This window comes from Delphinapterus leucas, chromosome 14 (assembly GCF_059928025.1).
Source record: "Delphinapterus leucas isolate spDelLeu-1000000601 "Yukka" chromosome 14, BTC_Dleu_Yukka2, whole genome shotgun sequence".
NCBI classification, from domain to species: domain Eukaryota; kingdom Metazoa; phylum Chordata; class Mammalia; order Artiodactyla; family Monodontidae; genus Delphinapterus; species Delphinapterus leucas.
In genome coordinates, this window is record NC_143142.1 from 26,410,448 (window position 1) to 26,422,471 (window position 12,024).

General features: G+C 56.1%; 1 protein-coding gene across 1 annotated transcript; it reads left to right on the forward strand.

The window, feature by feature from the left end:
* Positions 1-341: 341 nt before the first annotated feature.
* Positions 342-11,760, forward strand: CCDC74B (coiled-coil domain containing 74B). The gene is given in 10 exon segments (XM_089894248.1): positions 342-431; positions 6,476-7,001; positions 7,600-7,644; positions 8,620-8,679; positions 9,564-9,726; positions 10,549-10,621; positions 10,623-10,762; positions 10,764-10,889; positions 10,968-11,039; positions 11,137-11,760. Coding segments are annotated over 10 exon segments (1,434 nt in total). The 3' UTR covers positions 11,276-11,760.
* The last annotated feature ends 264 nt before the right edge of the window (positions 11,761-12,024 follow it).

Below are 12,024 nucleotides of genomic sequence, written 5' to 3' on the forward strand. Positions count from 1 at the left end.
GATGCAAACACGGACGTGGCTGTGATGGGACAGGGCAGCCACTGGCAGGTCTGAGATGTGAGAACACTGCCTACAACTCAGTGGGGCAGACATGGTCTTCATACTAAGAGCTAGGATCCTGGGACCCGTGTTGCAATTTCTGTGGCTTCTGCAGGGGTGCGTGTGACCAGGGAACCGAAATGCACTCACCAACCCACATGGCCTAGCCCGAGTGTTAAATGTCCCCCTTTCCCTGGGCCAGGCAACGGCTTTGGTCAAATTCTATGGAAATAGGAAGTAAGACAGAGTTTCTACAAGTTCACATTGATAGATTACGGGCTTTTGTTAACAAACTTCGTGAGATGATGGTCTGGGGTCTGCCGTCCGTGGCACCGGTCCCTGATGACGCCTCTTCTTGGCCTCCCCTGATGGACATCCGCCTGCTTGCGAGGGTAGGACCTGCCCCCCCACAATCTCTCCAGGGTTCTGCTCGCCCCCAAGCCTCACTTCACCTACACACCCATTAACCATAGAACAGCCACCTACTGCGTGCCACCCTCAGCTGTGCTGGGACACGTGGGGGACCTCATGGTGCAAAGTCCAGAAGTCAAAGATGAAGCAAACACTAAGGTCAAGGAGGGGCCAGCAGACTTACCTGGTGGCGCACTGGTTAAGAATCCGCCTGCCAATGCAGGGAACACAGGTTCAAGCCCTGGTCCGGGAAGATCCCATTTGCCGTGGAGCAACTAAGCCCATGTGCCCCAACTACTGAGCCTGTGCTCTAGAGCTCGCAAGCCACAGCTACTGAAACCAGTGCGCCTAGAACCCGTGCTTTGCAACAAGAGAAGCCACCGCAATGAGAAGCCCGCACACCGCGATGAAGAGTAGCCCCCACTTGGCCAGGGTGCCAGTGGTTGGGCCTGGGGCCTGGTTTTGGGGAGGGTGGTTTGGGGCCCATGGTGCTCAGTGGCTTGCGCCCAGGGAGCTGAGCGGATGAGGGCGATGGGGACCCTACCTTCACGATGACCCCGAGTTAGTTTGCGGGGCTCTAGCTGCAGAGTAGAGAAAGGCATGGATGGAGCAGAGGCAGAAGTGTCACTGAGCCAGATGCTGAGACGCCGAGGTTCACAGCAGAGAAAAGAGGCTGCCTACCCAAGGGCCGAGGATGGGTATTTACAGGATGAGGCTGAGGCACAGGAGGTGGGGAAAGGTGATTGGAAATAAGAAAATGGTGAGGCAGCCGTTCTGTGAGGGACACAGGTTCTGAGGGGCAGTGCCTGGCCTGACGGCATAGGTGGAAACTAAGTCCCGTGACTAGTTTACAATTAAATTCTGGTTCCCTTCCTTCCCGGCTGCGCGTACATGGTCACGTTTGCCTCATCAATAAAGAGCAATGCAGGTCAGGTGCCTGGAGCCTCAGCTTCCCAATAAGCATCACGTTCACGTGCCATTCTGAGTCATCTTCCGGGGCAAGATGGCCTGTACAGGTTACAGAGACAGAGACCCCCAGGTCACAGACGATTAAGGTGATGAACCCCAGCCCCTTTATACGTCCCCTTTAAAAACCACTAACTCAGAGGCCACGTTGCAGTGGGTCTGAGGCCTGCCCCCCACTCCCTTGCTCGGCACCCTGCAAACAACATCCTTAGTTTGCTGCAAAGCCTGCTGTCAGAGGTTGACTTGCTGCCCGCAGGTACATGAGCCCAGCGCTCAGTTTCAGTTGGAGGGTTGGTGGTCCTAACCACTCACCAGCTCAGCTCGAACTGGACACAGCTGATACCAAGTTCCTGAAGCAACAACTCAGGCAAAAGTCTTACCGTTTAGGCTCCGTGCCACTCAGAGGATACGCAAATTTTCACAAAAACAATTCAAGCGATGCTGCAACTAGAGAAAGCCCGCACACAGCAACGAAGACCCAACGCAGCCAAAAAAATAAATAAATTTTTTTTAAAAAGCAGCTGTTGTTAAAAAACTGAAGTGAACTTGGTCGGGGAAGGCAGATCATAGGTGGATTGGATCTAGCTGATGCCAATCCTCAGGGCCCTTGGTTTCAGAGCTGCAGCAGTGGAAAGGCGGGGGGGGGGGGGGGGGGGGGCGGTGCTCGCAGCTGCAGGGATGGTACTGGGGGATGGGGCACATCTAGGGGGGACACACCCGAGGAGAGGCTGCTGGCCCGGCTCCCGGAGGTCAGGCTGAAGATGGGGGTTGTCTCCGTGTTTCCCCTCACCTCACCGAAGCCTCTGGTGGTTTATGCCAACTGCCCAACCCCTCAACTCCCCCAACACCCCGATTTTCACCCTCTGGCCACCACCCCAACCGCTGCCAAAGGGTCAAACCTGGTTGCCTCTCAGAGCCCCCGGCTCTGGCCTCCGGGCGGCATCTCCCAGCCCCGCAGCCCACGCTGGACTCACTGTCCTTCATGACCTGTTTCCCATGAGGCATCCAGTAACATCCAAGCGTCTGTGTCCTACAGAACGTCCTCCGGAAAGCTTGGGGTTTGTGTATCTGAAATCTCCAACAAGACCCGAGCTTGGGGCAGCCAGTCAAGGGGGAGCTGCTGACTCAGCTGGCCCCACCACCCGGAAGTGGCCTCTGACCTCCCCTTCCAGGAGGCCAGGGGTTTCTGCTGGGCTCTCAGGTGGTCTCTGAGGGTCTGCACCCCCTCCCTCCCCACCAGGGGACCCCCGCCCCCCCAAGCCTCCCCTTCCCTCCACCTCCCAGGCTGGACTAAGAGCCCCCTCTGTACTCACCCGCCCTGGTCCACAAATAAAAGCAAAGAGATACTTCTTGTCACTTGTGTGATGCTGGGCACTTCAAGATGCTGAATAAATACTTGTGACTGATTCTCCGACGTGTATGTTTGCTCCTTGTGGACAATTATTGTACTTTTTCTCTCCAGCACTGAGCAAGCACATAGTAGCTGCTCAATAAATAACTTATTTTACCTATTATATACACATCCAGCTCCTCACATCTCAGGAATCAAAATATGAACTATTGGATAAATTAATTTGTACATGAGCAGAAAAGGATTAGGATAGGAAAAGGTGCTCTTCAGTCTAACGTTGAACAAAAACCAACGAGGAAACGTGTGGTCACTGTGTTGAAGGGACCTGTCCAACATTCAGATCATAGACGGACGTATAAGAAAGGGCTAAAACTAGAACTGTCAAGAGAAAACACAGGAGTAAATATTCATAACTGTGAAGTACTAATGGTTTTTCAGATATGACACCAAAAGCGCAAGTGACAAAAATTCAGAGAAATGAAAATATGTACAACAATATACATGTTTTCCCATCATATTACTTTTTTTTTTTTTTTTTGCGGTACGCGGGCCTCTCACTGCCGCGGCCCCTCCTGTTGCAGAGCACATGCTCCGGACACACAGGCCCAGCGGCCATGGCCCACGGACCCAGCCACTCCGAGGCATGTGGGATCCTCCTGGACCGAGGCATGAACCCGTGTCCCCTGCATTGGCAGGCAGACTCTCAACCACTGCGCCACCAGGGAAGCCCCATATTACTTTTTTTTTTTTTAAACCCTTTTCTGCACATTGCTTTCCCTGTTCATAAATTGGAAATGTAATAACACTTGCCTTGACAAATTTATTTCAAGGATGAAATGAGATAATGCACAGGAACTCTAGGCTCTTATATGACTGCAAAGGAGTGGAGGGTGCCACATCGCAGCCCTCAGCTGTGGCTGAAAAGATAGTCATCATTTCCCATGTGACACTTGTTTACTTAAATCAGCAGGTAATTCCAATTCTAAAAATATTCCCCCTGAGAGTCAGTAGGTGAAAACGTTTTCTCCCTGTTAATTGAAGCACATCTTACGGTGCTGACAATTGGTGCAGCAGCAGGAGCCTCCTCTCAGACTGCACACCTGGCCCTTACTGTCACTGGAACAGTCAGCCTGTCCTTGACTTTGCCCTGGAGGGTTAGGATGGCCCAGGAGAGCAAAAATAGGATGAGCCCAGAAAATACTGTGTAGCAATAAAAAACAAAGGCAGGCAGCTCATGGAAGCAACCTAAATGCCCATCGACAGATGAATGGATAAAGAAGATGTGGTACGGGGCTTCCCTGGTGGCACAGTGGTTGAGAGTCTGCCTGCTAATGCAGGGGACACGGGTTCGAGCCCTGGTCTGGGAGGATCCCACATGCCACGGAGCAACTAGGCCCATGAGCCACAACTACTGAGCCTGTGTGTCTGGAGCCTGTGCTCTGCAACGAGAGGCTGCAATACTGAGAGGCCCGTGCACCGCGATTAAGAGTGGCCCCTGCTTGCCATAACTAGGGAAAGCCCTCGCACAGAAACGAAGACCCAACACAGCAAAAATAAATAAATAATTTAATAAACTCCTACCCCCAACATCTAAAAAAAAAAAAAAGAGAAGATGTGGCACATATATACAGTGGAATATTACTCAGCCATAAAAAGGAACGAAATTGGGTCATTTGTTGAGACGTGGATGGATCTACAGACTGTCATACAGAATGAAGTAAGTCAGAAGGAGAAAAACAAATATCGTATATTAACGCATATATGTGGAACCTAGAAAAACGGTACAGACGAACTGGTTTGCAGGGCAGAAACTGAGACACAGATGTAGAGAACAAATGTATGGACACCAAGGGGGGAAAGTGGCAGGGGGGTGGAGGTGGGGGTGTGATGAATTGGGCGATTGGGACTGACATGTATACACTGATGTGTATAAAATTGATGACTAATAAGAACCTGCTGTATAAAAAAATAAAATTCAAAAAAATAAAAATAAAATGCTAAAAAAAATAAAATTAAAAAACAAAGGCAGGAACTCATGAACTCCCTGGAATGTTCTCTAAGACCTGCTGTTAAAACATAAACCAGGGACTTCCCTGGTGACGCAGTGGTTAAGAATCCGCCTGCCAATGCAGGGGACACGGGTTCAATCCCTGATCTGGGAAGATCCCACATGCCGCGGAACAACTAAGCCCGTGTGCCACAACTACTGAGCCTGGACTCTAGAGCCCGCGAGCCACAACTACTGAGCCCGTGTGCCACAACTACTGAAGCCCACGCGCCTAGAGCCTGGGGTCCGCAACAAGAGAAGCCACTGCAATGAGAAACCCGCGCACCGCAACGAAGAGTAGCCCCCGCTCGCCGCAACTAGAGAAAGCTTGCACGCAGCAACAAAGACCCAAAGCAGCCAAAAATAAATTTTAAAAAACCAAAAACATAAACCAAGTTGCAAAGCAATATGTCTGTTATGATCCCATTACATACACAGAAACAGTTGAAGGCCACTGCAGACAAATGAGTCCTACCCATAAGTGTACGAGTGTAAGTATGTAAACACAGAGAAGGCTCAGGCAGTGGCCATGCCTCGCTCGTGACAGGGAGCAGGGTGGACTTGGATTTATCTGCATTGTTCGAATCATTTCTACCGAGGAGGACATACTTCTGTCCTTGACTCCATCACATTTGTCTATTTCTCTGCATGTCTGGTATTTACTAGTGTAATTCAGACCTTGCCGATGATGTGTCATTGAGACTCTGGGTTCTGTTATCATTCTCTGAAGAGTGTTGAATTCTGTTCTCTAGACAGTTGAATTATGGGAAGATCGCCATGAACTTGTGGAGACTGGGCTTTAAGTTTTATTACGGCAAACGTATTTTGATCTTTTCCTTAGTCTTAGTGCAAATCCCTCATTTCTAAAACACAGTCTTTATTCCCAAAATGTGGCCCTTTGGGGCCAAAATGGAAAACTGAGGCGTTTACCAAGCTTCTCTATCAGTTTCCAAACTCGGTCTCCCCTGGAGTTAGGCCATTTCGGCCTCCAGCTCTGTCTTGCCCTGGGACCTTTGGAATCTTACCCCTACATGTGCATTTCAGGCCAGCCATGTACTTGAAGGGGGTTTTATGGCCCCAAACTTCCCAGCGCCCCTCAGTTTGCATCCTTCGCCCTCTCCAGCCGATAAGGCTGTGGCTTCGTGTTCGGGTCTGGCTGATCAGGAGACCTCAGGAGAAAACAGCCGTCTTTCAAGAGCTGCCTTCCTCCAGTTTCTGCCTGCTTTTTGCTCTTCTCCAGTGCTTTCAGACAGCTGTTTCATGTATTTTGTCCACATTTCATAAAACACGAGGGTTCTGCGATTATTGCAAGTGGAAATTCTACCTTTTGATTTTTGAATCAAAATCTTACCATCTAAAGTCGTATCATCTTGTAATTGTATCATCTATTCAAAAAGTGAACTATTAAAACACAACCAGTGGGACTTTCCTGGCAGTCTAGCGGTTAAGACTTCTCCTTCCAATGCGGGGGGTGCGGGTTCAATCCCTGGTTGGGGAGCTAAAAGCCCACATGCCTCGGAGCCAAAAAACAAAAAACAGAGACAATATTGTAACAAATTCAACAAAGACTTTAAAAATAAATGGTCCACATCAAAAAATATTATAAAAAGCCAAAAAACCCCACAAGCAGTGAACAAAACTAAATATTAAGACCTGTAAAGGCAGACGATTCTCTGTGGTTTAAGTCAGAGAATGCCATCCAATTAAGTCAGGTGTATCACCCAGGCCCCGCCCCGCTGCACACCTTGTCCCGGGTACCCAAGCCTCGCCCCTCAGGCGCCCCGCCCTGCCCCGGCGCCCAAGCCCCGCCCCGGCCCCGCCCCGTAGCACGCAAAGCCCCCCTCCGGGGGCGCGCCCGTTTCCATGGCGACGCCGAGCTGAACGTTGGTAGACGGGCCACCGAGTGGGCGTGCATCCGCAGCGGAGGCGGCTACGTGAGCGCGGCGGGGGTGGCGGCCGGGCTGCGGCCCCCCAGCTCGGGGATCCCGGGCTCCCGGGGCGCGTCGCGCCCGCGCCTGCCCGCGGTCCCTCCGTAACCCGGGCAGCACGGCGCGCCGATCGGGCTCAGCGAGGCGCAGAAGCGGGCGCTGGACCTTGAGAAGAGGCTGCAGTTCCTGCAGCAGCAGCACTCGGAGACGCTGGTCAAGCTCCACGAGGAGATCGAGCACCTGAAGCGGGAGAACAAGGGTGAGGCGGGCGGCGCCTCAGACGGCGCTCAGACGGCGCACGAAGGCTGAGGGAGGACGCAGGGCCGCAAGTCCCACCCCGGCCACTCGGGGCTCGGCTCCCCGCCCCAGCACCAAAGCCAACTGCGGGGGGCGGGTCTGGCCGCGCCATTCCCGAAGGTAACCCGGCCCGCCTCTCCTCTCCAGGCAGGGTCAGGCGGCCTCCTTTGAAAAACTTGTAGAAGTGAAACACACCCCCAAATTACGCGTATCTAGCTTAATGAATTTTCACAAACTAAGCACACCCAGATCCGGGGCCCCAGAACGATCCCTGACACCTGGGTCATCCTGACTCGCCTCTGTCCCCCTGGAGCCCAGGCCCCGCATGACAGAGACTGCTCTGTAGACGTCACGGATGGAGGAATGGGTTCCTGGAGAGGCTCTCACACAGGGGCTCTGGCTCAGGGAGCAGCCAGAGGCATCACCGACCCGAGGGTGCCAAGGCAAAGGCTTGGTCCATGGAGCAGGGTCTCTCAGGGGCTCAGCAAGGAGGAGTGGGCAGGGAAAGCGAAGCTTCTTTTCTCAGAGTAGCCATGAGGAGGGCCCGTGCTTGTTTTCAGATCTCCACTACAAGCTAATCATGAATCAGAAGCCACAGAAGAAAGGTAAGACAGGCCCACAGGTGCCTGATGGGAAGTTACTGCCCTCAAGAGCAGGCCCCCCAGACTGCTTATGCCCACGCGAATTATCCCAGTGGGGAGGGGGCCTGGACAGCCAGACCACTCCCAGCCATGGTCTGGGTGACTTCATGCACCCAAGCACAGCAAGTGCCACTCTTGGGGACCCCAAAGCCTGAGTTCTGTGCAGCAGGGGCAGTGGACAGAGCAGCTGGGGGGCAGGGGGCTGCCCAGGTTCCCCCCTCCCCAGCCCTGGCCTCACTATCCTGGTGAGCTTTCACTTGGACTGCTGCCCCAGGCTTCCCCAGCACAGCCCCAGCCCCAACCCCTGGTCCCTTTGGCCTTGGGGCAGGAAGCTCTGGGCACACTCCTTCCAGGGTTCTCCCTATCATCTCCACAGCAACCATGGGGGCATATCATCACCTGTGGCCCACTCACCTTGCCTGTCCCCTAGCCCAGCCTGGGAACAACCAGGTCGAGTTTTGGGCTCCCCTCCCCTCTTACTTTTGGGACCAGGTCTGACATCGGGAGGTGGTCTGAGTGGTGAGTGGTGCCCGCCTGGAATGCCCCAGTCTGGGGTGTGCCCAGGGCTCTCTTCCTGGGAGATACGCAGAGGATGGGGTGGTGAGGGCCCTTCTCCAGTGGGGTGGCACAGCTCCAGCGAGCTGATGTGGGCACGTAGTGTCAGGGGTCCCCTGATGGGACCTCGAGAGAGGGCGTGCTCCCATTCAGGTCCCACTGCTTCTTCCGTCCCCAGCCCCATGGCCCTGGCTCCCTCTGGCACTGGCGGTGACTGGGGCTGCCTCACCAGAGTGTGGGGGAGGGCTGGGACCTGCAGAGCCAGGAGGCGGGCACAGGTGGGCCTGGACCTTCAGCCACGGCAGCCGTGCAGAAGCGCTGGGACCTGCAGGGATGGGAGCCTCATTGCTGCCACCTTCTGCTGACCCCAAGCAGCCCCCACAGGCAGCATCTCCAGTTCCAGCTTTCAGTCCAACAAGTCCATCTCGAATACAGTGGTGTCAGGTGAGCACACCAGCACCTCTGTGCTCAGGGTCGGGGAAGAGCAGGTACAGACCTCAGGGCCCCCGGGCCTGAAACGGCAAGTGGGGTGCTGAGCCGAGTGCTGAAAGCCCACGGTGGTCCTCCGTGGGGCAGACCTCGGGAGAGCGCCTCTGCCAGTCCCCATGGGCTTGGGGGTTAAGGAGTAGCTGAGGGACCAAGGAGGGTCCCCAGGTGCCCTGTGAGCTGAAACCTCCAGGAGGGAGCTGAGGCCAGGGGACAGGTTAGTGGGTCGGCTGGAAGGAGGCCTGAGGACAGGCCACAAAAGCAGGACAGGCTTGGCTGCCAAGGCAAGATGGTCAGTGTGGGGCATGAGTCAGGCAGAGCGTGTGACAGAGGAGCCCCGAGTGGTCTTCATTGCTGCTCACTGTGTCCCTCAGAGCAGACAGGACATGGGTGGGCTGGCCCTCCTACAGAGCCTGGATTTGTGGCATTTTTGCTGAGTGAGGGGCCTCACCCCAGGAGAGCAGACCTGCACAGGCTGGGCCACCCAGACCTTTCCTTCCGTTTCATTTTGCCCGAAATGGGGTTCAGAGTCAGGGAACAGCTGCTGGCTACCCCACCCCGGCCTTTACCGAGGCCCGTGAGGAGACTGCCCCACGGGGTGTGTGGGGCTCTCCCCACTTCAGCTGCTCGGGGAGCCACCTCCACCACTGCGTCCGCTTCAGAACATTTAGGCACCCACAGGCTTCACCCTACTCCTGCATCTGTGCCTCCCAGCGGCCCTCAGAGGGAGGCCATTACCATCTCCCCTTTACAAAGAGGAAACTGATGCAGGGGTGGGGCCCCTTGGGTGCATACAGCTGACTGATGCCCAGTGACTGGCCCTGTCTGGGTCTGAACCTCAGCCAACTCGCAAGGCAAGGCCAGGGCCCAGCGCACCTCCTCTAAGAAGCAAGACTCGAAAGCTGACGTTCCCCAGAAGTTGGACCTGGAGGAGGAGCCCTTGGTTGCTGCCCTGCTTCACAGCAGCAGGGTGGACAAAGCCCTCGGGGCACAGGGGCTGGCCAAGTAAGGCTCCGTGAGCCCAACGGGACAGGGTTGCATTCAGCAGGTTCACACCCTGGAACCAGCCAATTGCTTTGCCCTTCCAAACGGGCAGGTCTTCAGAGGGAAGCAAGCTCATGAAAGCCGGGCTTACCCATCTGGCGGACCCTGCCTTCTCCTCTCCCCTGGGGGTCCTGCACGGTCCCTGCGCTGACCTGAGCCCGCAAGAGGGGCCAGCAGCAGCCGCTAAGGCATTCTCTCAAAGCACAGAAACAAAGTAACTTGGCCTCCACATTAGCTTGCTTTTTGCCAAGAGAACCGTGAGTCAGGTTTGGGCTCCACCCTGGGAGCTGTGCTGGCCTCTGGAAGGCACAGGGCCAGCAGACCAGAGCAGGACCAGTCCCCGGTGACACCCGAGTTCCTGGGACTTCCTGGGAAGCAGCAGTGAGCCTGGACTTTGCATCCGAAGAAGGGACCCTGTTGTCCCCTGGGTAGTGCCACCAGCAAGCCAGGCTCCTGCTTCTCTGCAGTCTTTAGGCTCCCCCCTCCACCAGCACCCTGGGTTTGTGGTCAGGACTGAGGGCAGCCAGGCAGCTCAAACCACATCTGACTCTTCAGTGTACCTTGAGGGGGGAGGAAGTGACGGGCCCGGGTCAGAGCCAGCCCCAGAGACCCACCCCCGCCACCTGGTGCCTGGAGCACCCTGGTAGGCGGAAGGGAGCCAGGCCCCCAGGAGGCCGTGGAGATGACCCTCTTACTCACGCTGGAGCAGGTGCTGCCCCGAGAGGGGGTGTGAGAGATCACCTCCGGTAGGCCGCCTCTGGTCTGCTCTAATGGCTGTTTCAGAGACAAAGTGGAGAGCTCTAATCCAGCAGCCACCTCGGTGGCCGGCAGCCTGCACAAGGGCAAGCAGGTGCCAGGGGTGCCCCCCCGCGATGAGACTGCCCCTGCACCTGTGCAAGCCCGCCACACTCCAGCAGTGCGAAGTGGTCATCTGCCAGCTGTGGAATGCCAACCTCCTGCAGGCCCAAGAGGTGAGGCTCGGCTGCAGGGCACCCCGGGGCCCCCGCAGCCCCACCCACCGTGTCTCTTCTCCCTGCCTTCCAGCTGCAACACCTCAAGTCCCTCCTAGAAAGGAGCCAGAGACACAGGGCTGCCCTCGAGGAGGCCGGGCCCAGTTCTCCCAAGTAAGTGCCCCATGCGGCCCACTGGGTCACAACAGGGCCTGCTTGTCTGGGGCTCACGGCTGACTCGTCCCTCCCCAGGGACCAGGAGGCTCTGCACCCGGGGGCCATGCTGCTCCCCAAGGTCGCCACCAAGGGCGTCTCTAAGAAATGGTGAGTCTTACTGGCACAGGAGGTAGGCAGCCTCTGAGCCCAGGGGCCACAGGGCCGGGGAGGGCGTCCGCAGTGACCCCCCACCCCCGTCCCCCAGACTGATCCTGAGCCAGGCGCCTGTGGCGGAGTGCGCCATCCTGCCCGCACTGAAGCAGAGCCTCAAGAGCAACTTCGCCGAGCGGCAGAGACGGCTGCAGGCGGTGCAGAGCCGGTGGCTGCACTACTCGGTACTCTGAGTGCCAGACCCATGACCGCTCACCCTCTAGGTAGCACTTCCGAAGAATCCTAGTACGTTTACACCAGCCTAACTTCCAGACCAGCCAAACCCACGGCAGATAAAGCACGTGGTCTCAGGGCTGAGGAACTGTTTATTTCTTTGCTCGGTATTTCTGCACTTACACACACGTGTGCATTATGAAATAAGCATGAGCCTACCTGTCGAAGACTGGAAATAAAGCTCGTTTCTCCCTGTTGTGAGTCTTGTTCCTCACTGGCCATCAGGCACTGCTGCCCTGAGCGCCCCTAGCTCTGCTCCCTGCCATGGGCAGGGCCTGCTGGGCAGTCACCCTGCTTGCTAGGGCCTTGCGGCTGCCCTGTAAGAAAACAAGCTCCGGGACAGCCTGCACACTCTTCCTGGAGTGCAGGGGGCTGCCTTCCCGGCATGTAGGCAAGACACTGTCCTGTGTCCACTGACGAACACAGCTAGTGAGCGGCCCCACCCAGACTGCCTTCCTCCATGGACGGCTAGAGCCACGGGAGAAGGTCCTCTCCTGTACACTGGGCCCCACCCTGCAATGGCCTCACACCACCCCCTCAATCGCCAGAACAGCAGCTTCAGCGCAGACCCTTGCCTGGCAGGACAGTCCTCCTGGCCCAACCGGCCATGTCCTCAGTGCCGATCTCTGCCGCTTCTGCTTTGGGGAGCAGGGAACCTGGGGGTGAACCAGGACAGGCACGTCTGGGCATCGGTGGCCATCCCCGAGGT